The sequence below is a fragment of the Barbatula barbatula genome, assembly GCF_947034865.1.
Source record: "Barbatula barbatula genome assembly, chromosome: 9".
NCBI lineage: Eukaryota > Metazoa > Chordata > Actinopteri > Cypriniformes > Nemacheilidae > Barbatula > Barbatula barbatula.
The window spans coordinates 1,244,955-1,272,091 of NC_136772.1; the positions used below are offsets into that span (position 1 = coordinate 1,244,955).

General features: G+C 39.2%; 2 protein-coding genes across 3 annotated transcripts in view; one reads left to right on the forward strand and one right to left on the reverse strand.

Moving 5' to 3' along the window:
- Nucleotides 1-10,528, forward strand: part of stk39 (serine threonine kinase 39) — a 37,879-nt gene extending 27,351 nt beyond the window's left edge. Inside the window, exons 15-18 of one of the 2 annotated variants that reach the window (XM_079463824.1) lie at nt 2,016-2,068; nt 3,198-3,266; nt 3,474-3,538; nt 9,183-10,528. In XM_079463824.1, coding sequence (XP_079319950.1) covers nt 2,016-2,068; nt 3,198-3,266; nt 3,474-3,538; nt 9,183-9,257 — 262 coding nt within the window. In that variant the 3' untranslated portion in view covers nt 9,258-10,528. Of the gene's footprint in view, nt 1-2,015; nt 2,069-3,197; nt 3,267-3,473; nt 3,539-9,182 lie in introns of those variants that run through there. The other variant, XR_013787113.1, reaches the window with a different exon arrangement.
- Nucleotides 10,529-15,648: 5,120 nt separating this feature from the next.
- b3galt1b (UDP-Gal:betaGlcNAc beta 1,3-galactosyltransferase, polypeptide 1b) lies at nt 15,649-16,635 on the reverse strand (the record flags this gene model as incomplete). Its single annotated transcript, XM_079463635.1, has 1 exon — nt 15,649-16,635. One exon carries the CDS (start codon nt 16,633-16,635, stop codon nt 15,649-15,651), a length of 987 nt encoding a protein of 328 aa, XP_079319761.1.
- Nucleotides 16,636-27,137: the final 10,502 nt, after the last annotated feature.

Consider the following 27,137-nt stretch of genomic DNA (forward strand, 5'->3'; position numbering starts at 1 on the left):
TGATTTATAAGGGTGGAAGGTTTTAGCATGTTGGAGGCGTAATCGCTTGTAATGGAACTGTCAGTGAGATACAGAGCTTTCTCCCAAACTTCATTATTAAATCTGCACATGATCTTCTTTAAAGAAATATCCCTGAGTCTTTACTTAAAGCCTTTAGGCATAATGCAATATTAAGGGTTATTAAATGATATACTGTAATCGTTCATGATGCGTGTTGTAATACATGAAATGTTGTCGTAAAGAGTTATCACCAAAATGTAAAGTGAAAAGCAACACAAGGCTATTTTAGTTTAGTTTTTCATTCAAATAAAATAAAAAATTGATCAAAAATCCTTGGGGAGAAACTTTACTAAAGGAAAAATGTAAATGTTGCCTCAAAAATAAACAGAAATAAGATTAAAGCACTAAAATTATAATAACAAACAAAAATAAGTATAAGTAATAAATGTATTATCTTATATCGCAAAATAAACCAATAAATTATAAAATGACAAAAGCATATACCAAAAATTGCTAATAACTTATTAAACTTAAACTTATTAAATTAAAATATTGCTAAAACTATTACAATGATTTACAATTATTCATGAGACATTATAATGTGCATTACAAGGCATCATTAATACATTAAAACTACTTTTATAATGTATTTTACATATATGCTTTAAGTAAAGTGTAACTGAAATATTTAGTTAAGAGTGGTGTTAATCATGTCCACAAAATTACCAGCAAATACAATGATTTTTTAAATGGTTGACCTTAATGTGATATTAATCCACACCGTCAACTTTCTGTCATGTCCGCAGTGCAAGCGGTCCGTTCGTCACACGCTGAGCATTTCATCGCCGCAGTATTTTCTGCTGTCCAAACTTATTATTTGTGTCCACAGCCTTTCCTCCTGCATTTGTAAATTTTATGATGTTGTCAGACCTTGTTGCTGAGGCAGAACAGAGCGTTTGATGTCCCAGAGAACAAAGTGAAGGTCTGCCTCAGATCTGGGCGAACACACAGGGGTGCTTTATCATAAACATCAGCGAGACGAAACCGAGCGTAGCCCGACTCCAGGTGTGTTTACTGAGCTCGACAGACTCACAGAATGATGGAGATATGCTCCATAAAACATCGGGAATCTTAATCTGTCCCCCTCTTACGTTATTTGTTTGTAATAGGTAGCAACGTAACTGATTAAAAAAGTATTTTGCACAACAGTTCTACCGAAAGCGTACACAAGACTAACCCACAAAAGCCCTCCATTAAAGAACCATGAAAGCAAGCGTTTTATAAGCAACAGATGGACTATAAAGATGTGTCTCCTGCTTCAATATCCAGAGAAATCTGTGTAATTCATAGATTATTCCCCCCAGAAATGTTCAGCATTGTGACCTGACCGCACGCACGGATCAGAGATGTTAATCTGTTGGTTTCGTGTAGTTTAATCAGAGATCGGCTGACGGTGAAATGAAGCTAAGGAAGATGGAGTCCTCCTCCACCTGAGCTCATCTCGCTCATCCTACATGAACCTCGCTGCTTTATGAAACAGCCGTGTCGGCTGCTTACTATGACAGTGAAATGTCTTGAGAAATGATGATCTGGAGAGCTCAGAGTACACGACTCGTCTGCGTTTGTTCATGTCTCGCTGAGACGCAGCACAGATGGACCGTCATCTCATTTGGCTTCTTAACAGAAAGACGGAAAGGTGGACGCTCATTTTTCAGCGCTGGTCTCTTTTTTGTTTTCACTCCTTTCATTTTTAAGGGTACTTTATTGGCATACTTAAACTGGACATTTGTATTGCCAAAGCATTTGCAGCTGGACTTGCAAAAGAATAAAGCGAGATGTGTGAAAACAGTGTTAAAAACTTTTGAGGACGCTCAATTTCCAACTGTCACTTTGTACAGCCTGAAATTCTGTATTCTTCAGGGTCAGATAGCATTGCAGTTTACTTTGTTGTTGTTGTGTTTGAGTTTCACACTTAGTGATGCAATTTGACTGAATTGAATGTTTTTCTCTCTTAGGAACTCGAAGAAGGAGCTGAATGACATACGGTTTGAGTTCACACCAGGACAGGGTCAGTACCTCCGTCTCGGTCACATCATTATACTGTCTTTTTTATCTTTTTACACTTGAAAGAAAGTGCACAGGCTTGATATTTTTATATTTTTGTGCTTATGATGGGAAGTTTTAATTTCATCCCTCAGAATTTATGGTCTCATAAACTGGCTGATTGCGTGACGTTTTCTTCAACATTCCTATCAGAAACGCTATCGTCAAAGATTTAAACAATAGCAATATATAAGGTTGGCGGAATGAAACCGTTCTGGGAAAATTCTCGGCCCATCCATGCAGCATTGCATGAACAAAGCAGGAGAACGGTTATTTAAGCAAAATTATTTTAATCACAGAGATATACATGCCTTACACGATAGTGATATGCAAATCGAATATACTACAAGGATATGATTCATACCTGTCAGAAGGGAAGATACACAGAAATGCATGCAGGATCAAATAAAAGGTACCTGGTGATCCAGTCAGATGAAGTGGAGTTGGGGAAGGGGGTGGGTATTGAGCGTGGCACGGCTGAACAGCTGTAAGAAGGCAACTTATATAGGACATACTGTACACTGATGTTCATACACAGCTAGTAGTTCTGACACAATGATTCAAAACATGCTTTTTAAAACATAAAAAAACTTCAAACGAATTTGTAAAATAGATCAAAATATCTTTTAGAGATCTGACTATCCGATCATAATGTCTTTTTGATTTGAAGTGTTTCGATTTGAAATATTTGTTAGAATTGTTCTATCTCAGATCAAACCTTGCTTTTATTTTAAATTCAATACAAAATGTAAAATAATTTTTCTCTATTTTTATACAAAACTTAAAGTTCATTAGTTTTTTGTGTGTACAGTGACTGGGGAGGACAGGGGTCTCCCCTTTGTGTAGGACCCCCCAAATAAAGTCATTTTTTATCAACTTTTGTGTTGGTTGGTGGGTTTATTTTTCTGATGTTTGATTGCATAAAACGTATGATAATTTATATCCTTTGTAAAATGCCACAAAATCCGTGGCCCCCTTTGATCCATCTCAGCCCCCCCCCCGGGGGGAGCCACGACTCCCGGTTTGAGAACCACTGGGTAAGGGATGTCGTATGTTTACACGTTGTGTTTTTAAACGTTGTGTTTTCTCCTCAGATACTGCAGACGGAGTTTCTCAGGAACTGTTTTCTGCGGGGCTAGTCAACGGACTTGATGTTTTAGTGGGTAATGCAATTTATCTTCTCTTTATCTGGGCACATACGCAAATGCATTGATGTTAAAAAAGAGTTTCACGCCAAGATTCTTGTGAAACAGACGGATCGCACTATAAATATGCCTGACATTAAAAGAGCATTTGAAATAAAAGAGCATTTGCGTTCCCAGCGATGTTTTATATGTATGTCAATGTTTTCTTTACATGTGTTTTCACAGTGGCTGCTAACCTTCAGAAGATTGTAGAAGACCCAATTACCTATAAAGTATTGACCTTTAAGCTGGTGAGTATTCAGATGTTAAATGTCACAAAGCATCTTTGCAGCCATGAAAAACCTTTGGGAATTTTCTGTTGGTGCAACAAGTTAAAACGTCAATTGCTTACGCGATAATCCTGAACCACTGAAAAACTCATGAAAGTTTATTACATCAAAGTGTTGCAACTTTGTTTATTTTCTCAAACGAATTGCGTGTTGAATGCACACAGCGTGTCTCCCTCAGGTCCTCCGCGAGCGTTCATTCATTATTTGTGCAAACGGCTTCTATGACAGCGTAATGAATTTTCATTACGTAACTCCTCATTGATTACAGCGAGCGCATGACAGATCTTAGAGAATATTAGGATAGTGTTTAATGATGCTTTTTAATGCCTTCGAAATGACAGAACTGGAATATTGTGACAGATACACGGACACCCAAATTAAAGTGTCACCACGCGTTCCCATTAAATGCGCTCAGATGGAGAGAAGCGACGGCCCCGCGTGGACGTCCTGTGGGAATGTGTGTAGCATTTTTATCTCGCTCTCTGTGGAGGATTAGTATCAATGAAAGATGCTTTAATCCATTTTACAGTCTATCCTATTATTGTTGTATGTTTTATTTACATGTGCTTGACAGATGCTTTCTTATTTCATATGAATTGAAATAGTCGAACAGTAATATTTGATGCAATATCGTTATAGTAATAAATTATCTTCTGTCATCTCTGTGAGTGTCAAAAGGACATTTCATACCAAAAATGTGAATAATACACAAATTACCATACAAAATAAAAACTGTGGAAATAATGGAAATAGCTCAATTTTTCTTTCCCTTAACCGTGAGAAACATTTACCTCTGAGTTCAGGTCCCAGCGGATGGGCCGCGCGTCGTGTTTAATCTTCGGTTTAGTTGGAAGTAAACAACATCTGCGTTTGCATGCGTCTCGCTCCGACGCAGTCTCTATAACATCTGCCTGCTCTTACCCTTAACCTCACCCTTTACCTCTCACAAACTCCCAGAATGCCTTTCTCAGCAAGGTTGTGTCTGCGTTCAGAGCCGCACCTGCTCTGTTTCCAGAATCATGTTGGAGAGAGTGGAGTTTTATGCTTTAATTTCTGCCCCATCTGCCCGTCTCTAGAGAAAACACAACTGGAAGAATGCTGAGAAACTGGGAAAGGAATAGACGCCATGTGTTTTGGGAATACCTGGTCAAATGATCTCATTTACTGATGTCATCCTGGACTACAATGTGCAGCGCTGCTTGAATATTGAAGCATGAATAGAAATGTTGTTTGTGGTTGATGTGCTCTCTCACACATTCAAACAGTTTTCAATGGCAATAGACATTTGAAAGTGACAAAGCCGCCCAGATCCTGTCCGCATCTTAAAGGGATGCTCTGCCTAAATTCATCATTTACTCACCCTCAAGTTCCAATCCTGTATACATTTCTTGCTTCTGTTGAACACAAAGAAAGATATCTGGAAATAGGGCTGCACGGTAAATCCTCAATTATCCGCAGGCGAATAAGTTATTTACAAAAGTTTTGTTGAGTGAAGAACATGTACCATGCGTCCGAAATAGCCTACTTCCATACTATATAGTATGCGAGAATTATTAAAGTCACGAGTAGGATGTGAGAAACCTGAGTATGCACAAAGCAGAAGGCGAGAAATGCCCGGATGGTTTTTACCAAGCTCAGCTCTAGCAAAGGGCACACAAAGGTTATCATTTGATTGAGAAAGTAATGAATGATTTCCAGACATAGTCCTTTAGATAAGGCTCCAGAGATAATATGGCAAATGACCCAGAATTGCCCTATATGTCAACAAATGCCAATGCATTTTTCTCAAGAGTTCTCAAGGAAGGCCAAGCAACATTTTCATACAGTTCACAACGATGGGTTGAAAATGAACAATCAGTAATAAATCTCAGAGCACCGTGATACAAAGCATCCAGGGAGGAAGGAGATAAGCAGGGTAGATCACATCCCCGTAGTCAACAACTCATACAAATGTAGCAGACACTCATTTCTTTCTCACCTTAAATGGAAAACACCATTTGTTTCTGAAATAAAACACATAATCGACACAATCCCGATATCATCATTTCTCTAAACGGTGCGATTTGCTCGCGATAAACCGTGCAGCCCTATTTGGAAATATAGACAAATATGGAAACTGACATTTCAGGGACATCATTGACTACCATAGTAGGAAAGTTATCGTATTATCGTATCGTAAATGTTCTTACTAGGGTAGTCAATGATGCCCCAGAAATGTCAGTTACTAAGATATCTTTTATATAATATTATATTATTATATTAGTCTTTATTAATATTCATGGTAACATTTTACAATCAGGTTGTATTTGAACATTAGTTAATGCATGAGCTAACAATGAACAATTCGTCTACAGCATTTGTAATTAGCCCACATTGTCTTACAATAACAAAGATGAATAAATGATGAAGTGCTGGAAAACTATATTGCTCATTGCTAGTTCATGTTATCTTATACATTTATTAACGCATAATAAAACAAGCCTTGAGATCATGACATCACTTCCTGTTGCCCACGTTGCATGTTCACTGCAGGCACTGATGAAATTTGCATGGTTAAATCCTTCTGTGTTCTTTGCACTTCGCATTTAAAACATTGTTTATTCACATGCTTATTATTGCAATGCCAATATTGCCGTGGCTCATTTCATTTCTTGTATATTCTATTTATTAATTTTAGAAACTATACACTTTCCCTTTATGAAGGGCCCTTTATTATAGACGATAATGATACCTATAAACAATCATATAAGCATCTACACCAACAGACCGTAATGACAACCTTGTGAAATCATGAAGAAGAATGTTAATGACCTGCTGTTGCTTTACGCTTTACAAAGAAACGAAAGGAAAAACAGACGCTTTCGAGTACATGAAATTCTTCCAAGACGAGAGAAGCAATCAATCTGTTAGGAGAGTTGTCATCTTTATAAGACAAATTTTATTCACGGTTTTATATGAGTCGGCCTCGGTTCAAAGCAGTCGGATATTCATGAATCTGTTCAGCGCCAGATTTTTTGGAAGAGTTTTATAGTTCATCAGCTCTGGAATTGATCCCATCGATATCATTCTCATCTATCTTTATTGTTATAGTTGTTATTCTCTTTAAAGGAGTAGTTCACTATAAAATTAAAATGTCGTGATAATTCACTCACCCACCGGTCATACAAACCGTCCGTGTCTTTATTTCTTCGGTGGAAAACAAATTGAGGCTTTTGAGGAAAGTTTTCCAGGGTTCTTCTCCGTATAATGGACAAAACGGTCAGTTCATGTGCATATCAGGGATGTTTCAATGTTTTTAAATCTACGTGACCTTTCCAACGTGATTGCGTAACACGGAAGCCGTGCATCACGGAGGCAGTGCAAGTCGTATATTTATCTTTAAAAATGTTATCATCTTTTAGTTTTCTTGGAAAATGACCAATCGTTTCACTTGACAACACCCTTATTCGTCAGCTGGTGTCGTTTAGTGCCTTTTGATATTTGGACGTTAACCTGCAGCCCACCGTTGAAGTCCATTACAGTACATGGAGAAGAACCCTGGAAAGCTTTCCTCAAAAACCTCAATTTGTTTTCCACAGAAGAAATAAACACACAGACGGCTGTGGTGGTGGTGAGTGAATTCCATTTTATTGTGAACTACTCCTTTAATTTCGAATGATTTGAAAACTTTATCTTTATAGTTATATAAATAGTATAAAGATAGTTTCTTTATTTTTGCAGTAAAGAACAATTCCTCTTTCATCTCACAGTGATTTATAATGTTTCACTCTGAGTTAAGTCAGCGAACAGTTTTACAGACAGATCTTAACACGGGTCGTAGTCACTTTTATTTAACAGGAACGTGAAGTAAAGCTGTATTAAAGATTAAAGATTCCTCCATCCAATGCCACAGATGAAGCCTAACATACAGACCATTGATACACAGCATGTTTTTCTCTTCCTTTCTTCTGGGTTTGACCTCAAACACACACACACTTTTCTCCAAACCCGTGTGGCTGATAGTTTCTGTGTCCTCCAGAGAAAATGGACACGAGAGCGCGAGCGATCGATGGCTTCCAGACGTCCGTCCTGTGTGTTACCTGTGATAAGATTATCTGCTGCTCAATGATTGGACATCTGTCAAAGACATAAGGGCAGAAATCTCTTACTGTCACTGGCTCTGGTTTTTTTCCTCCGTGTCCTGACCTTTCCTCTTTAAACTTTCTCAGCTTTTCCTCTAGTGTGGTACTGGAAATAGTAACCGTTAAAAGAGCGTTCCACCGTTCAATAGCAGTTAGGCTGTATCGACGGGGTTTGTGGCATAATGGCGATTACTTCAGGAAGTAACTTTGACTCGCGCGGGGGGAATGTCAGAGAGCGATTTATGAATTAAAACATCCAAAAACCACGAAAACAATATCTCGGATGTTTCTCTTGAAAATGTTTGTGAGAAATAAAAGAGAAACAAATGAGAAAACACACGAACTCTCATGACAGAGACATTTGTCAGATTTCTGATTCTTTTTCTCAGGAGAAATGTCTGAGACGCAGATGAAACTTAAGCGAAAGTTTCCATTTCTTCTCTATTAAATGTAGAGCTGCAGCTATCGAGTATTTTACAGATTTTTCCATCGATTAATCAGGTATTCGGGATGATAAGCACTTTTCTTTATGAAAGAGCAATACTTAATATACAAGTAAAACAATGAAACAGGTCTCTTACAATGAATAAAAAGAACAAATTTGTTTCTTTTTTAGAAAAATGTAAATATTTATTGCTAAAATTGCATACATTAATATCTGCGAAAACTGTTTGACGTATTAAATTCAAAATGCAATATAATACAAATATATAAATAGAAAACATGAAGAAAAATAGAAAGAATAATTTCAAAGGTAAACAACTAACTTTATCTTATGCATGATGCATCAAGTTTGTATAAATTAGTCTTAGTTTAAATTTTTTTACTATTAAATAGTAATATATTTGTCCACATAAAACACTGTTGTTAATCCGACTTTTATTTTGGCAGGCTATCGTAAAACTAATTATGTAGTATGTCTGTTTCCTTACTCAAACGATAACATGTTCGGGAAAAACTCAGGAGATGAAGTGTCTGCGGACGCAGACGAATGCATGAGCGTCACGTGTGTAGCACGTTAAACTGTGCAGTCAAACAGGCGTATGGCGTAACAGGATTCGGCATGTCCGCATCTGATGGACTCAATGAAGCCGGAAAACAAGTTTCACCTGCAAAATAGACTAAAACGAAGTAAAATAGCAGTTCACCATGTTAATAACTTATCACTTTGATTAGATCCGTGAGACTTGAGAGTCCTGTAACATGAACAGTTTAGGGGGCTGTGCGTTGGTAATAATGGTCCGTGTGTACTGTAGTTAAATGGATTAAAGGAAGCTTGCCTCAATGATTTTTTGTATTCGAATCACTCGAGGAATCGTTTCAGCCCTAATTTAATGTCACTGATGTCTAGGAAAAATAATTGTCACGTCTTAAGGATTTTCTTCGGTAATAATGCTTCAGATGCTGTCGATCGAGACGAACTTGTCTGGAACATTTCTGTTTTGTTTCAACTCCATTACCGGTGTGCGTTTGTGTGTTTGCAGGCGTCTGGCTGTGACAGCTCAGAAATCCCAGATGAGGTGAAGCTGATTGGCTTTGCACAGCTGAGTGTCACTTGATAGCATCTCATTACCGCGGTAACGGGAGAGGAGGTGGGCAGAGGGTACACGGATGTGTGTGTCTGAAGGGACTGAACGCTACAGGAGTTCGGTTCTACGATGAATCGCTCCGCTGCAAACCTCCTGATTCCTCATCCAGCTTCTCTTTACCCTGCTCCACCCGTCCTCCTCCTCGTGGAGAAAGAATGCACCTATTCAATCAAACACACACGCACACACACACCGTCCCTCAGAGCTGTATTCACAAAACCTTTCACCAAACATTCCAACACACATTTCCCAGAATTCAAAGCAGGACCCCATCATCTCAGGAGGCAAGCTAGTGAAACAAAAAAAGATATTATTATTTTATTGATATTATTGTTTTACCTCTGCTTTCAACAAAGCTCTGTATTATTATTGTTGTTATTATTTAAAAATGCCTTTTGTTTTCTCTTGTACGTGTCGAATTAGAAGCGTGTGCTGATTGTAGACGCGTCGTCCCTCTGAATGTAAAAAGCACATTTTCATGTTATAAATGTTATTTTAACATTTCAACTGTATTGTATATAAAGAGCCTTTCTTTCGATTGCAAGGGTACGAGAGAAGGACCGAATGCTGCCACGTGCAAATGTACTGCTTTATTTTCAGGACAGTGTTGATGCTTCAAAGCTAGAGGTGCCTTGTTTTTTATCCGTGCCTAAGAAAAGTAGGTAAGAAGCTTGAAGCTTTCCGAAAAGAAAATCATGCTGCTTCACGAGCAGAATCGGCCGATAGTGTTTTCAGTGGTCACATTAAAATAACAGCTGATGCACTTTTGATTTCACGCGGCGAGGGGAACACGCACCTGCGTCTATGACCCCGAGGAACCTTCCGCAGTTAAAGCGTTCGAGCTTTGTCACGTGACAGACGCATCACTTTAATCCTGACGTATTGTATTTTAAATGCCGACTGATGATGACTTTATTTAACAGCACTAGAATGTGTTTGAACCCAAAATGCATCGGTGTCAGATGCAGCGAGTATTTCTTGAAAGAAACCAAACGTCTACTACTGAACGACAGAAAAGCCATCCGTGTGTCTAAAACTAGTTGCTTGAATTAAATTATTCTGTCTTCAACCCATGTGTAAATAATGTTAACTAGAGCTAATACTTTATTATTTTAAGTTGAATTGTGTTTTCTATATACCATGCGTGTATATTACTCTTCATGTTCCCTTTATGTAATCTGCAAAGAATATACTATTTCTGCAAAGGAACAACAAATAAAACAGAATTGCTACTCTTAAAATGAAGCGTGGCTGTACCTGGGGGGGAAAACATCAAATCTGATTTTATCTCTGCAAGAATGAATTTCTGAGCTGTAATTGGTGAAGTCTACCAGCAAAACCATAGAAAGAGATACAGAGTGTTTAAATTGTTAGATTATATAAAAAACAAACATCAGTATAGTGGAGAATACACACGACTGTGTGACATATTAAACATTCACTAGGCCTATATGTTAAATTGCAAAATTCGATAACTCTAAAATCATGTTTTTATCATTTATTCTAATTAATATGACTGCAGTTTGGTTATTTTCATTAACTAACACAATAAAACACACACACACACACGCACAAAACATGATAACAATTAAAAACAAAATGTATTTTTGCTTATTAACTTCTTCACCATTTGTTTATATTAACTTCAACTTTGTCTAAGTGTTGTATATGGGGAACCATTGTAATGCACGTTTTGTAGTGTAATTTGTAATTCTTTATTATTTAATGATCAGTTGAGACGTGAAAGACTTTGCCAAAGGTGAATGGCTGCAATGGGTATGTGGTCATATGGAAACACCACAAAAAAAGTCAATTTCACAGTAGAAGAAGAGAAGTTAACTTAAGAAAACTCTAGCCATCGTTTTGGCACGAAGCCTGTCTGAAATGTTGGTTAAGTAAAGTTTGCTAAAGTAAGTGTGCCGTCATTTAATAAATAGGTTCTTCCTCTGACCTGCACCTCTGAAAAAGTGCATTTGCTCAGTTTTTCTTAAGGAACAGAGAGACTGTTTCATCTTTATATATTCACAGAATTTCATCAAAAGACTGAAAACTATTTTTGTTCAGTTCTCTCACCCAGCTCTGAACCGCGAGACTTTAATACGAACCACTGATCAATAAAGCACCATAGGATTTGTTTTAAACAAATTTTTTTCTATGAATTTTAATTCCTGACATCCGATCAAAACTCCTCAGTGGCAAGGCACCGGGGGTGGATGAGATTCGCCCTGAGTACCTCAAGTCTCTGGATGTTGTGGGGCTGTCTTGGCTGACACGCCTCTGCAGCATCGCGTGGCGGTCGGGGACAGTGCCTCTGGGATGGCAGACCGGGGTGGTGGTCCCTCTTTTTAAGAAGGGGGACCGGAGGGTGTGTTCCAACTACAGGGGGATCACACTTCTCAGCCTTCCCGGGAAAGTCTATGCCAGGGTACTGGAGAGGAGAATACGGCCGATAGTAGAACCTCGGATTCAGGAGGAACAGTGTGGTTTTCGTCCAGGCCGTGGAACGCTGGACCAGCTCTACACCCTCTACAGGGTGCTGGAGGGTTCATGGGAGTTTGCTCAACCAATCCACATGTGTTTTGTGGATTTGGAGAAGGCATTCGACTGTGTCCCTCGCGGCATCCTGTGGAGGGTGCTTCGGGAGTATGGGGTCTGTGGTCATTTACTAAGGGCTGTCAGGTCCCTGTACGGCCGAAGCAGGAGCTTGGTTCGCATTGCCGGCAGTAAGTCGGACTTGTTCCCAGTGCATGTCGGACTCCGGCAGGGCTGCCCTTTGTCACCGGTTCTGTTCGTAATTGTTATGGACAGAATTTCTAGGCGCAGCCAGGGGCCGGAGGGTGTCAGGTTTGGGGACCACACGATCTCGTCTCTGCTATTTGCGGATGATGTTGTCGTGTTGGCCCCTTCAAACCAGGACCTTCAGCATGCACTGGGACGGTTTACAGCAGAGTGTGAAGCGGCGGGAATGAAAATCAGTACCTCCAAATCCGAGGCCATGGTCCTCAGTCGGAAAAGGGTGGCTTGCCCACTTCAGGTTGGTGGAGAGTTCCTTCCTCAAGTGGAGGAGTTTAAGTATCTCGGGGTCTTGTTCACGAGTGAGGGAAGGATGGAACGTGAGATTGACAGACGGATCGGTGCAGCTTCTGCAGTAATGCGGTCGATGTACCGGTCCGTCGTGGTGAAGAAAGAGCTGAGCCGCAAGGCGAAGCTCTCAATTTACCGGTCAATCTACGTTCCTACTCTCACCTATGGTCATGAGCTTTGGGTCATGACCGAAAGGACAAGATCCCGGATACAGGCGGCTGAAATGAGCTTCCTCCGCAGGGTGGCTGGGCGATCCCTTAGTGATAGGGTGAGAAGCTCGGTCACCCGGGAGGAGCTCGGAGTAGAGCCGCTGCTCCTCCACATCGAGAGGGGTCAGCTGAGGTGGCTTGGGCATCTGTTACGGATGCCTACTGGACGCCTTCCCCAGAAGGTGCTCCGGGCCCGTCCGACCGAGAGGAGACCCCGGGGAAGACCTAGGACACGCTGGTGGGACTATGTCTCCCAGCTGGCCTGGGAACGCCTCGGTTTCCCCCCGGAAGAGCTGGAGGAAGTGTATAGGGTGAGGGATGTCTGGGCATCTCTGCTTAGACTGCTGCCCCCGCGACCCGGCCCCGGATAAGCGGTAGAAAATGGATGGATGGATGGATGGACATCCGATCAAACCAAAGGTAACCATAGTGTGAACACAACAAGATGACGGCGTTCTTTGATCTAGTAAAATGCACCGATCAATACAGGAATAAAGTTTTTAGTGCAATGTCAATTAGAAAAACTAAATATGATTAACTTGATGTCTCTTAGCAGTCTGCTTTAAGTAGATAAGACTTGGTCTTGTATGACTGGAGGTGTTGCAAACATGGAAGCCGAGTTTCTTTAAGGCATTTAGAAAGTAGAGGATCCATTTGAGTTTAGAGAAGCTTTGCAAAAGTGTTCATGTCTAAATAAAGTTTAAAATTCTGGTGTCATAAAGTTATTTAGACAAGCTAGCACTCAGCGGGTTTGTATGTAAACATTGGTTTGTAGTTGTTAACATGTTTCCCAAAAATAAAAGAAAAACACTTCTGGCTTTGCCAACACAGTTGAATGATTGAGCTCAAATAAATAAGACACTGGAATGAGAGGCATTTCTTTAAATTTGTTACTTTGCTTTATGAGTAAATGATAAATGTGTAAAGCAGTTTGTTAATAAAAATATTATTTTTTAACTTCGCAATGAACTAAATATATCAGTTGAATCAATTCAACATTCATTTTAAGATCCACACTACAAATAAGTGATTTGTGCCTCCCAAACCGAATGCTAATGTGCAAACTGTTCACAGAAAATACTCATTTCCGGATCAAAATGTTCACTTGTGGACGCTGATTGTTGCTTTTAATCCTGCCATGACAACAGCTTCCCTGGAAAGCATCCCATAATAGGCAGCAATTCCTGACAGAAAATGGGTTGTAAAAAGCGCTGGCTCCATTACAACACAGACGGACGATGCCAAAGACTGTCTTTATTAGTCAAGGGTGCCGACAGAATTTGGCAACATCATAGTTTGGCACATCGCGAGCCGTCTGACCGGCCTGCGCAGTGGCAGGATTTGGCAGAACCGGCGAATTCCTAAGAGAACCAACGTGTCGGATTTTAAAGGGACTAAAGTCTCACCACAGGAATAAGCCTGATGTGTGTGTAAATAATAATAATTGGAACCAATCGTAAAATTGGCTTGTTTATAAAATGGACGATTTCTTCTTTGTATTCAGTTTTGTCATCTCCGGAAATGCCCTTGAAGGGTGAAGGTTGAAATGTTACTTGGCAAACTTAAACACCCAACAATACTAGACTAATACTGTATAATGACATAAAACAATGAAGGATCTCTCGCTTAGTGCTTATGTTACATAGAAAAATAATATAAATAAAATGTCAACACTTATAAAAAAGCACACTATTATATATTTTTATGTAAAAAATACACAGTATAATACAATCGTACCCATAGGGATGGTATGTTGTTCTCACAGTTAAATGTCACTATCCCTCAATACCAATTTATAAGGAAAAATACATATCAATCACATTTTGGCGAATAAAAGAAAAACATGTTTTCCAATTTTTCACATTTCTTTTCAAAGTGCTTCAATAAACGTCAGATTTACAGCAAACCTTCACTGCATGTCTCTACAGGATTGATCATGTACAGTAAATACTCACTACATACTAAAGCCACTTTCATTTACAATAAAACTATAAACGTGTGTCAGCCCAAAGCAATGCTTCCATTGCAGGAATATGAAAATAATTTTAGATTTGTGAATAATGAACTTTACATTGTTGTTGTTGTTTTTCTTTAAGCGATTATGTTTTGGAACATGGAAATAAAAGTCTCGCATACTGAAATGAAACTGCTATAGTTCACAGAAAAGACACATGAATTTCACATCTGCATTTTTCATGTTAGCTCCCATCTCTTACAAAAAAGTATACTTCAAGTTCATTTTATTAAATAAAAGTATGCAAGGATCAACTATATATTAAATATACTTTATGTAGAAAGCACTAGTATACTTGTAAGTTTACAACTTGAGAATAAATTAATCACTTTTTAGTTTATAAAAATGTATGTTAAGTGCAACAGTAGTAAACTATGAATACACTAGTTTAGAACTACACAAGTACATTAAAAGGTGAACTGAAAGTTTTCTTGTTTTTAGTAAATTAATAGCACAGTTAAATGAACCTTTTTTGTAAGAGATGTGAAACCCATGGGATCTGGCTGATGTTCCCACGAGTTTTTACTGTAAGGGTTTGAACCATCATTTGTCCAACAGCAAAACAAATCTACGTTTCACTTTTACTGCACTCATTCTGGAGGAGAATCTGTGTAATTCCATGATACTGAATCCTTAAATTAACAGAAATCCACAGAAGTGCAGATTTCTGTGTGCAAAGTTCCTGTTCGATCCTGGCGGTGCAAAAACGACACAAAATTTCCTCGACATTCATCTGATCTGATGCACATTTGCTTTGCATCCGCATGAAAACGCCTCCTGCGATGATGTACAAGTGTGCATCCGTGTATTTAAAACCGGCTTTAGTTTTTAAACAGACCAACACAGTTCTAACATGAACAAATATTTCATTTATCAATTCTCGTCCCACTGTTACATCATCAAATCCATTTCTCTGGTTCTTTGTTCGCTTTAATGTCTCAAAAGGGTTTTAGTTGTTTTTTGTTAAGAAATATGTCTACAGTATTTGCTCCACGCATCCCAAAACTCTTATGCATTACGGGTATAAAAAAGGGCACATCACGTCCTCGGGCATCTAACACTTGAGATGTTTCTTGCTGGTCATGTCGTTCCAGATCCGGTGCATCTCCTCGGGGGAGATCTGATGTACGGTAATGACTCTCCGGTACCTGCAGAGACTGTAAGCCATTTTCCAGTGATTGAAGCCACTGTTCTGATACGGGTGAATCCCCAACTTTCTGAGACACACGCCGACGTAAACATCCTCTAGATGTAAGAGTCTGGTGTGCAGAGATGTCTTGTAGATCAGTTCGGCCACGTCGGCGGAGAACACGTACCCCGTGCCCGAGCAGAACGGAGGGTACTTGCTCTCCGGATACAGATCTCTGGGCATGTACCACTTGCTTCGCATGTCCCTTATAGGTCCCCCATTGATGACGTAACCGGTGAAGTACCTCCGTCTGGGTTTGGTCGCCGGCTTCAAGAGTTTATACACCAAGTTGTCCATGTTGACGAAGATATCGCTGTCCGTTTTCATCACGTACTTGGCCTGGTTGCAGAAAGTGGCCACCCAGCGCATTCCCATCAAGGTTTTGAGCGTGAGGTTGTGGTATGAGTCGACGAAGTCCTCCACCACGATGTCGTGAAAGATCTCGCTCTCCTGCTCCACCATCTGGTTGAGCACGGCGTCCGCGCTGCGTCCGAGCAGGAAGACCGTGATGATGCGGAGGTCGCTGAACGTGCTCTCATCGCCCCACGTCTCTCGGATGGCCTGCCGGGCGTCAAACTCCTTGTGCGTCGTGGTTATGAGGATCACCAGGAAGGGAACGTTGGTCTCGCACTTCTTTGGCTCGTTGATGATGAAGTCGAATGCGTGGGGGTTCAGCGGCCGCGTCCTGATGTTCCCCAAGGTGTCGTTGGTGGCCCTTCTGGCGGGTTTGCGTGCCGGCGTGGACAGCTGGCTCACGTAGGATGACGTGGATCTGGAGATGCTGAGGTACCAGAGAGCGCTCGCCCAGCAGACGACCGTCAGCACGTACAGACATGAGACTTTGGAAGGCATAGTGAGGTGTTCACGTGCGGTCGGAGCTGTAAATCTCGAACGGCTTTCCAGCCATTAGCGACACGACCTCAGGCAGATGTGCAGATCTTTGCCGCATCTGCACGCTGCGTGACGTTTACTGTCAGAAATAGATGCTGAGAATCCAGCGTGTGTCCTTCATGGAAAAACGATGAGCATCCATCCAGCCGGAGACGCTCTTCCACGTGTTCCGCTAGACTCTGAAAAGCAAAACGAACGCGTGTTACCCCAAAAAATCGTTTACTTTTTTTACTTAGAGATGCAGTTTGTAATTGGCCAGTGTTATATATTTAGTATTATATATGTTTCCAACTTGTAAAACGTGAGAGAATTTTCATTTTAAACCGTGACGCTGGCAGTAATCATTTTTAGATAATCAGGCTTAAATGGTAATAAATGAATTTCATGAATTACGTTTAATTCATTATAATGAAATAAAATCACATCATCAAATAAAACTTGAAGACGACAGTACCCATTTTTCCACGCTCCTTCACAGCGACATCAAGCTACGCCCTTGTTGTGGTGTTGAACATATCTGTTTTGAATGTGTGGGTGGATTTGACAAACTGCGCCTTTAAAGGAGAAATGTTCCATGCAACAACGGTTTCAATTTAACTCATCGTGTTCATGTCCACTATAAACTGAAAAATGACGGTTTTGGATTCGCACGCATGTGAATCATTTTTGCTTGAGTTGTTTCTTAAAGAGGGGAGAAATTAATTCGACCAAACACAGAGATCTTCACGGTTACTTGAACAAGTACAGACCGTCCCTCCTGCTGGTGAGAAGCACACCGGGCTTTACTGTCCCCCGCCTGACAACATATTTAAACGCTTAACCAAATATTATGATTTCTATGTACAGACGTGGCAGGAGACTGTTAATGTGAGGAGGTATTAAAGAATAGCATGAGCGTCTGCATATGTTTGGAAGCAGCAGCAGTCATCTGTTATGATGCGGGTATGGAAATGAGCCCACCATGTGATTTCTGCTCTGAAGTTTGCAGCCGTTTACACTTTGATAAGAAGCTCCGCGCTGTCTGCCTGAATCTTTCTCTCAGTGGGAACGATAACCAATCTGAAGCGCATTTGTGCAAGTGAGAAAATATCACCGGGGCGCTTTACAAAGAAATGATTTATTGCAATATAATCCAAACAAAATTGAATGGGTTTTTTAGCCGGAGATTTCATCTCGTCGCTTGACTTTACTGACATTAAACTCGGCACGCAGACGGATGCCTTCGCTTCTTTGTGCAGAGTTAATTTGCTTTTCCTTATGAAATATGGTAAATAAACAGTTTAATGCAAGTACATTTCGCCAAACCCTTCAAACGCATGCGTGGCAAATAATGAAAATAATGTCAAAAGCAAGTTGAAAGTGCTTATGAAAACAGGCTTCGTTTTCTTAATGGCTTCAAAATTCTCTTATTATAATTTAGAGGTAAAAAGTCGCGTTGACATATTTGTCTCCTTCAGATTTATGAGTGTGCACTCAAGCCTCTATAACAGAAATAGGAAATATTACAAAGTGAAAAATACACATTTATATAAAAACTTGCCTGTACTTACCATTTATCATTCTAGTTTCTGATCGGTGGACGTATCATCTAGAAAAAACACAAGAGAACATTTGAAGATATGAATTCGGTTCTATGTAATGCATCATTTTGATTTCATTACACAGACGTTTTGGTCCACCGTAATATAACGGCAATGAAAATGGAAATCCGTGGTCCTGCATAAACAACAAGGTAATCGGCTAAACACAACGACAACTATAAAAGCTTAAAAGTCAAACTAAATCAAACGTCTGTGAAACAGATTGTAATATGGTCCGTCGTCTCTGTACAAGGGTTTGAAATTATATGAGCGCGGTCGGATCAGCAATGCCTGAACTCATCTCTCATGACAGTTTATAAAGCTCAAATAGAAATGAAACGTATGCCCTTCATCATCGTCATCATCATCGTGGCAGTCGGTCCACTTTTAATAGACACGCCGGTAATTGTAACTCTTCACATTCTTATGAGTTCACATTCAAGGCATATTTATCTTTAACTAACATCATTTATTCACCCTCGTGTCATCCCAAACACAAGAAGATATTTTCAAAAATGTTGATAACCAAACTACACTTTGTATGAACACAAAACCACTGAGACGTTTCTCAAAATATCTTTTTTATTGACCCACCAAAAAGACTCGCATTTATTCCTAACCATCATTGATGAATATCCACTCAAAGGTCTTTCTCAAACCTCCGTATGTTCTTCATCAATTACTGACAGATGAGAGTTTTCAACACATTTATTACAAATGTCTAAACGAAAATCATCGACTGTAGATTCCATTAGAGTTACAACGTCTACGGCCGCACGGATCTCTTTATGGGATATGAACGCTTGCCATTAAGCTTCACAGTAGTTTGCCAGGACTGGCGACCATCTGTCGTGTGGAAATGAGAGAGTCGTTACATAACTCCAACATTTAGTGAAGATAAATGTCAACTTGTGAATTTCTCATTCTTCTCAGGTATGATGTGAAAACACAGTCAGCAGATTACATTATTTTGGTGAATATTGTTTGGGTGTATAGTGATCAAATTGGTGTTAGTTGAAAAAGCGACACTTCATGAGAGCGCTGTCAGCTAAGAAAACCTATACTAGCTCACATCCGCAAGCAGAATGAATTGAGGCACCAGGCGGCCTAAGAAATCATAAATAACTTACGATATGATGCTCAAACTACTTTAAAACAAAGTCTTCCTTCTGTTGTTTTGAACAACGTTTATCAGCTTTTCTCTTTTTTTCCGAGACTTGATAACAAACTTCATCCATTTTGAATGACGTTTTCCTCTTTTCAGTTTGAGGTTGATAACATCTTACTCCAGATCAGCTGCCAGAAGCACACACACACACACACGTTTGACAGATAATTTCACAATCCCAGCATGTTTATCAGGCAAATAGCGAGTACATGTAGTCTGTAAAAACAGATAAAGACCTGAGGAGGCTGAAAGCTTCTGTTAAAACAAGGAAAAGGTCACAGAGAGTCTCGAGCTGATGGAGATAAGCTGTGTGTCACTTCAATTTATTACTTCAGTGTTTCGTCCGAGACATTTAATGCAAAAGCTCAAAGCAAACACATTCATGATTTACTGTTTTAAAGTCACCTTTCCAAATGTCTCTCTCCTGTCTACCTGTCTATCTACCTGTTCATCAGTCCGTCTATCTCGTCTGTCTGTCTGTCTGATCATTTGTCTGCCTGTCTGCCATCCATCCATCTATCGGTCTGTCAGATCTAGTCATCTTTCTGTCTATCTATGCACATGTCTGTCTTTCTTTTTGGTCATCTTTCTGTCTGTTTGTCTTTCTGTCTATCTACCTGCCCATATGTCTGCCTGTCTATCTACCTGTTCATCGGTCCATCTATATTGTCTGTCTGTCTGTCTGTCTGTCTGTCTGTCTGCCGTCTGTCCGTCCATCGGTCTGTCTGGTCATCTTTCTGTCTATCTATGCACATGTCTGTCTGTCTATCTGGTCATCTTTCTGTCCATTTGTCTTTCTGTCTATCTATCTACCTGTCCATATGTCTGTCTGTCTAAGTTATCTTTCTATCCATCCATCAATTTATATAATACTGCTGTTTTCAGTTCAAAACTGAATTCAGCTAAATGGTTTCTACATCATAATCAAAATAATCTCTGTTTTACAGTAATTTATTATGATCCTGATATTTCTTTAGGCAGACTATATATCCCTGTAACTAATCTCTTTAGTGATTGTTTTGACAAATCACAGGTCTGATGCATATCAGGTATACATAATAGATCAGGTGCTGCTGTAAATGATGGCATTTATCTGCTCATCTCTGTCTCAGAAGCTCATTAAAAGGCTCATTTTGGTTGGAGTCGTTACAGAGCGAAACAGTGAGGTGCACACAGACCGCTTTTGTTTCATAAGCTGGTGAATTTGCATATCAATTGATTTATTCAGGGACAAAACGGACCCCCTCTAAAGCTGAATCAATCGAGGAAATTGAATACACTTGCTCTCTTCTATAACCTAGCAGGCTGTGTTGATGTCTGCCGCGAGCAGCTCGAGTAAATATACATATAGGCAAATAACAGAACCTTGTGTTGAATTGAACTATAAAAGTACACCTATACTCATTTCTCACACTTCATCCACCATGATGGAAAGATTTGTTTTGGTTAGAGCTTGTCAGTGCATTATGGGATAATTTAACCCGACACAACGCTGCTGCCCTGGAATTTGTCAAAAGAATCAAGGATACTCCTTAAATACTCCCTAAGTAGGCAGCTTGCTAGGTTTTGTCTCCGAGCCACAGTTTCCGTGTTTTAGTGTCCAAATCTAACAATGATAGAAAGGCATCATAGTAAATCATTTATAAGAACAAATGTATTTGCTAATTGATTCAGCAGGTGCACTCATTTGTTTGAGTGACAGGAGGTCACCATAGCAACAGAACAGTGGAATGACTGCCAGAGATGAACCCACACAGCACTTAAAGCCTCTCTATCACAAACACACACACACACACACACACACACACACACACACACACACACACAAACAGTAACAAACTGAATCACAAAAACACACACACAGAAACAAACACACGTGTGCACACACAGACACACACACACACACACACTGACTAACTCACACACACACACACACACACACACACAGACACACACTAACTGACTCACAAACACACATATACACACACACACACAAACAGTAACGCACTAACTGAATCACAAAAACACACGCACACAGAAACAAACACACGTGTGCACACACAGACACACAGACACACACACACACACACTGACTAACTCACACACACACACACACCCACACACACACACACACACACACACACACACACACACACAGACACACACTAACTGACTCACAAACACACAGACACGCACACACACAAACAGTAACGCACTAACTGAATCACAAAAACACACGCACACAGACACACACACACACACACACACGTGTGCACACACAGACACACACACACACTGACTAACTCACACACACACACAGACACACACTAACTGACTCACAAACACACAGACCACACACACACAAACAGTAACGCACTAACTGAATCACAAACACACACACACACACACACACACAGACACGCACACACACAAACAGTAACGCACTAACTGACTCACAAACACACACACACACACACACACACACACAGACACGCACACACACAAACAGTAACGCACTAACTGACTCACAAACACACACACACAGACACTCACACACACGGACACAGACACACACTAACTGACTCACAAACACACAAACCCACCCCCACACACACACACACACACACATAGACACACACTAACTATCTCACAAACACACACACACAGACACACAGATACACATTAACTGAATTACAAAAACACACATTCACCCACTTACACACACACACGCATGCCGACTAACTGACACGCTCACACATACACACTTACACACAAGCACCCACACACAAGCACAAACACACATTTCGTAACACACACATCCATATACACACGTGGATATGCACAAGGTGTATCGGCACATCTGCCAAATCAAAAGCAATTGAGATTTTCATTTAAATGCTAATAACAGGATTTTTTCCAGCATCATCAGACTGTATTTCACTTCTGTGTAAAGTAAACCTGAGATCTTTTGTCCTAAATTTCAAAGTTGTACTATTTTTAAACAGACAAAATCTAATGAGAGACATGTGATTTTCCCTCAAGCCCTCAGACAGTGACTGAAGTCTCCCGTTCACCTGACAGGCAGTTTTTTGGACTGTTGTGGAAACCGGTGACACAGTATTTCACTTCGCAGGAGAAAAAGGTAGTAAAAATAAATAAAAATGGCACTAAAATGCATCAGGTAAATATCTCTCTCGTGTGTGATACTAAAGCTTGCTTCTGCGAACAGCACACGAAGGAAACTTTATTTACTTGCATGTTGAGCTACACCTGAAGTCATATTCTATATAATGAGACCCACCGCATTAAGACGCCTGTAAATTCCCATGGAAATCTCAAAACATCTCCTCAGTTATTACACACGAGATCTGAGGTAGGCCTGAACTCGCATCGCCAGAAGCAGCCCATACCGCCCCGATCGGCACGCATTGCAAAACATCCTGGAAGATCATGTATATTCATGAAAAGGGAAAATACAAGTCATATCTTGAACCGCAGGGAAACATTCCAATCCACTGAAATAATTACCCGAAACAACCAGAAGATACTTCGTGTGCTGTGATTTATGGTGCGACGGGGGGCGAATCCGTCGCAGGAGCACATTGTGACGACACCTATTCATCAAAGCGGTGGCATCTATTTCTTCTAGCCGCTAGGTTTGGCTTTCTGCAGCCCACTCAGTAAAGAGAGCAATTATATTGTCCTCTATACATCACGGCGGTGATTTATAGTCTTATACTCAGGGCGGTCGACTCCGACAGCTAACCGATAAAGACATTTCTGATTTAACAGATGACACTTTTAATTTACAAGTCTTTATTTGTATGGAAACCATCAAGACGACATGAAAACCGATTTGGTGTTTCTAGCTCACGTGAGACACATGCGTTACAGCGTTAATCTACCTAATCCATCTTTGATGCAAATAACGTCTTGGACTACTGTTTAAAACAGCCAATCAGAGTGCACTTCAACAATAATACTCCTTAAAGATAAAGTACTTCTATTAAAGGGTCATACTAACCTTTACAAAGTTTATTTAGGTGTGCTATTAAAATATAGTACGTCTTTTAAACTAAAATAATGAGGGGTGTTTTAAGTCTACTTCTAATATATACTTCTGAGAAACATACTAAAAATGACACTTAAGTATAATACCGATAGTAGATATACTTGAAGAAGGCATGAAACGGAAGTAGTGATTGTCTTTTTCTTCGTATCGTGACGTATACATAACTGAAACGACATCTAACATTAGAAAAAAATGTAGAGCGGGACTTAATTTCATCCATTGAAAAATTATTGAACCGTTAATGCAATCTGTCAGTCATTGGAGCCCCGCCCTTGCGCCATTCCTCGTCACCAGAAATGAAGAGATGTCATTTTCAGAGGGGGAGGAGCTTAATGTTTTTGATTACAGATTAAGTACAAATAAATACAAATCCTAATCATACCTAATTTATAATAAATTCTTCACCACTGTGTCAAACAATTGGAATTATCATTTCATGCCGACTTTAAGTACACGTAAAGGTTTTTTTCAAGTATAACCTTTAATACCTAAATTGGAACAGAATAGCATACTTCAAGTGCAAAGTTAACTGTGAAGTTAACTAAATAAAAACAAGAATACTTGCAGTATAAAAACTGGTAAGCTAGTAGTTTACTGCGAGTATGCTTCAAAGTGTCCAAGTGCACAAAGTGTACAGTGTACATAGTACTAGTAAACTCAGCATACTAATACAAAAAGTTCACTCGTAGTAATTTGTGAAAAAACATAATTAGCTGTGTACTACTGTTACAATTGAAGTATGCTAAAGACAACACTTCTATTAACTAAAAAGTTGACCAGTTTAGTCCTAAGTATTGAAATAGCACACTTACAAATATTCTACTTGTTCATTTATATAAGTAGACTTAATACCTAATATATTAAACTATCCCTGTTGTAAACACTCAAAACATCTTGAAAAAAACATCAGGCCAAGGTTTAATATTCAATATAATAGTACATGTGAAGAGTTTGGTTCCAAAATGAGATAAGTATCTGAAATCTAAAATCAAGTTTTTATTTGTGCATTCCAAGTAATATCAATCAAACTGCAGTTGGTTTGTTTTGATTTAAGCCATAATTATAACACAATAAAAGCAATAACTAACACAATAAAAACATGATTTTATTTTCCTTCTCGTTTTGTAACCAAACTCTTCACATATAATTGAAAATGTTCTGCCCAGTGGGAATGCATTTCCAAAGATGTCCAACCTAAGCATGTTTTCATAAACTAACAATTTAAACGAAGCTCAGAAGGCGCACGCACGCTTAGATATAACATAGAAACACACATACTATACAGAGAGAGAAATGCTAAATAATGCATGAAATCCTAACACATACACCCACTCTGTGTTTTCCCGTCCGGTCCGGTCTATCATCATCTTCTTCCTATTTGAAAGACTTGAAAGACCGTTTAGTCTGTCTGATATTTAATGATGCATGAAGGTCTCGCTAAAGATGCTGATGTTCTCCTGAGGACGACCCTTTCCCACCCAACTTCTAATTAAAGCCTCCGTAAGACCCCACTGTCTGATGCCAGACTTTGTGTTTATCACACGTTAGCACATAATGGAATGATTACAGACAGACAAATCAGACAAAACCTTTGTGTGGAATAGCACAGATGTAAAGCGAGAAGATAAAGGCAGAAGTCTGACATATCACAGCGTGATTCCCAGCTTCAGGCGCTCTTAATCTACTTCTTGCCCTCTCTCTCTCTCTCTCTCTCTCTCTCTCACACACACACACACACACACACACACATAGAGAAAGAAAGTTTAACCATCATGACTGTAAAATGTAAAAACATTCGACTGTAAAAACAGAAATGAATAGTGAGCTGAAGAAAGAGGGATGTTGGGTGTCCTGATGCAGAATGCTTGATATTTTCCAAATCGACTACAAGCTGGGCTGTCTGAACGAATGCTTGTTTTTCTAGGCCTTGTGTAATTCGTTCAGGGTTTATATGATGAACACAGCTGGATGATACAAACAACATAACACAAATAAGACTATAGATGCTGTATTTTAGATAAGAGGTAAGACAAAGCAAACTCTACAACAATGATCCATCGTAGGAAAACCTCTTTAAAGTTGTAACATTTGTGATTTGCTACCTTAATGGGAAACTGGGACAAAAACTAAAAGAATAAATGAAATATGGAGAAGTCTGTCACCACGATCTTCCCCTGATAGACATTATTTCTCAGAGAACTGACTGAACCCGGGGACCAAAGATCATGTGAAGAACACGCTCTCCACATGCCATTATATATCTAATGACTTGAGCTCTTTTCATGAAGCGCGAGGAACGTCACGTGTGACTGAGAACACAAGAACAGATGAAGATTACCGCAGAGAAGAACTCATTTACTGAATAATATCCTGAAGATAACAGATTGATGAGACACTGAGCTGCAATCTTTCTCATCTCCACCTGAGCTCATTTCAAAACACAAAACTACACACAGACTTTCAGTTCTTTCTACATGTTGCTAGGCAAGTTTGACACAAAGTTTTGCAAATGTGCTTTCAGAAATCTCTTCTCCATTAATCGTACACGACAAGACCAGAAACAAACATCAAGTCTGTCAAACATCAAATTTGTCCTTTCAAAAAACGAAATAAATCTATACAGGAAAAATATGTTTATTTTTTTTCGGATGTATACTTAAAATTACTCTCAATCTTTTGATAGAGATAAACTTCAAATCTTAAAAGAGTAGTTTAACACTTTCAAAGTAAATAGGGGGTTATTTTAAAGCGAACTACTCCTTTAAAGTACAGTTAAGAGTATATTTGTAAGTAGTGATGCACCGAAATGACAATTCTGGTCCGAAACCGATACTGAAAAACTCAGGATGCACTTGGTCGAAAACGAATACAGAAAAGTAAAATTACTCTAAAAAACGAAATAGGTTTTATTTAATTGTATAAATTGAACACACTTAAACCACGAAAAATCAAAGGGAACATATTTTAAAAGCTTTTATGGTTATATTTATTAGTTTTAGCTCTAATTTGCTACACGCGTTATTTTGTTATGGCGCGTTTACATGATCATCCTTTGAAAACAGATAGAGTGAATGTTATTTCAGCTTTTTGTTTCCATTTTCAGTCGAAAAGTTCAGCAACGGAAATTTCGGTGCATCACTATTTTTAAGTTTAAAAATGTATACCAAAATGGGAAAACAGTAGTGTAGAAAGTGCAGAAAATTTTGATAATATTTAGTAAATGATGTATAAATATTATACGTTAATATAAACAATATCGCTGCTATCCCTCTGAAACCTTACATATCAATATTTCGTGATTTGTTTTTTTATTAGTAGTCAGCATTTATGTTTGTCACTTGGTTTTGCAAATATCTAATCAATAAAAGGTATGAAAAAGTGCTTGTCAACTTTGTTGTCAACTCATTTTTTAAAAAGCTTTTTTTCCATTTCCAAAAATTTTGACATCCAAGGTTTCAGAAGGATAGCGAATATATACTGTGAATAGTAGACTATAATATGATTCTATAGGTTCAGTTAAAGAAAACAAACGAATACTTGCTGTATACTAAACTAATAGATAACTGAGATTATACTTATTGAACTAGTAAACTAATAGTATACCTGCTTTTTTGCAAATGCAAAACGCAATTGTCAAAGTGTT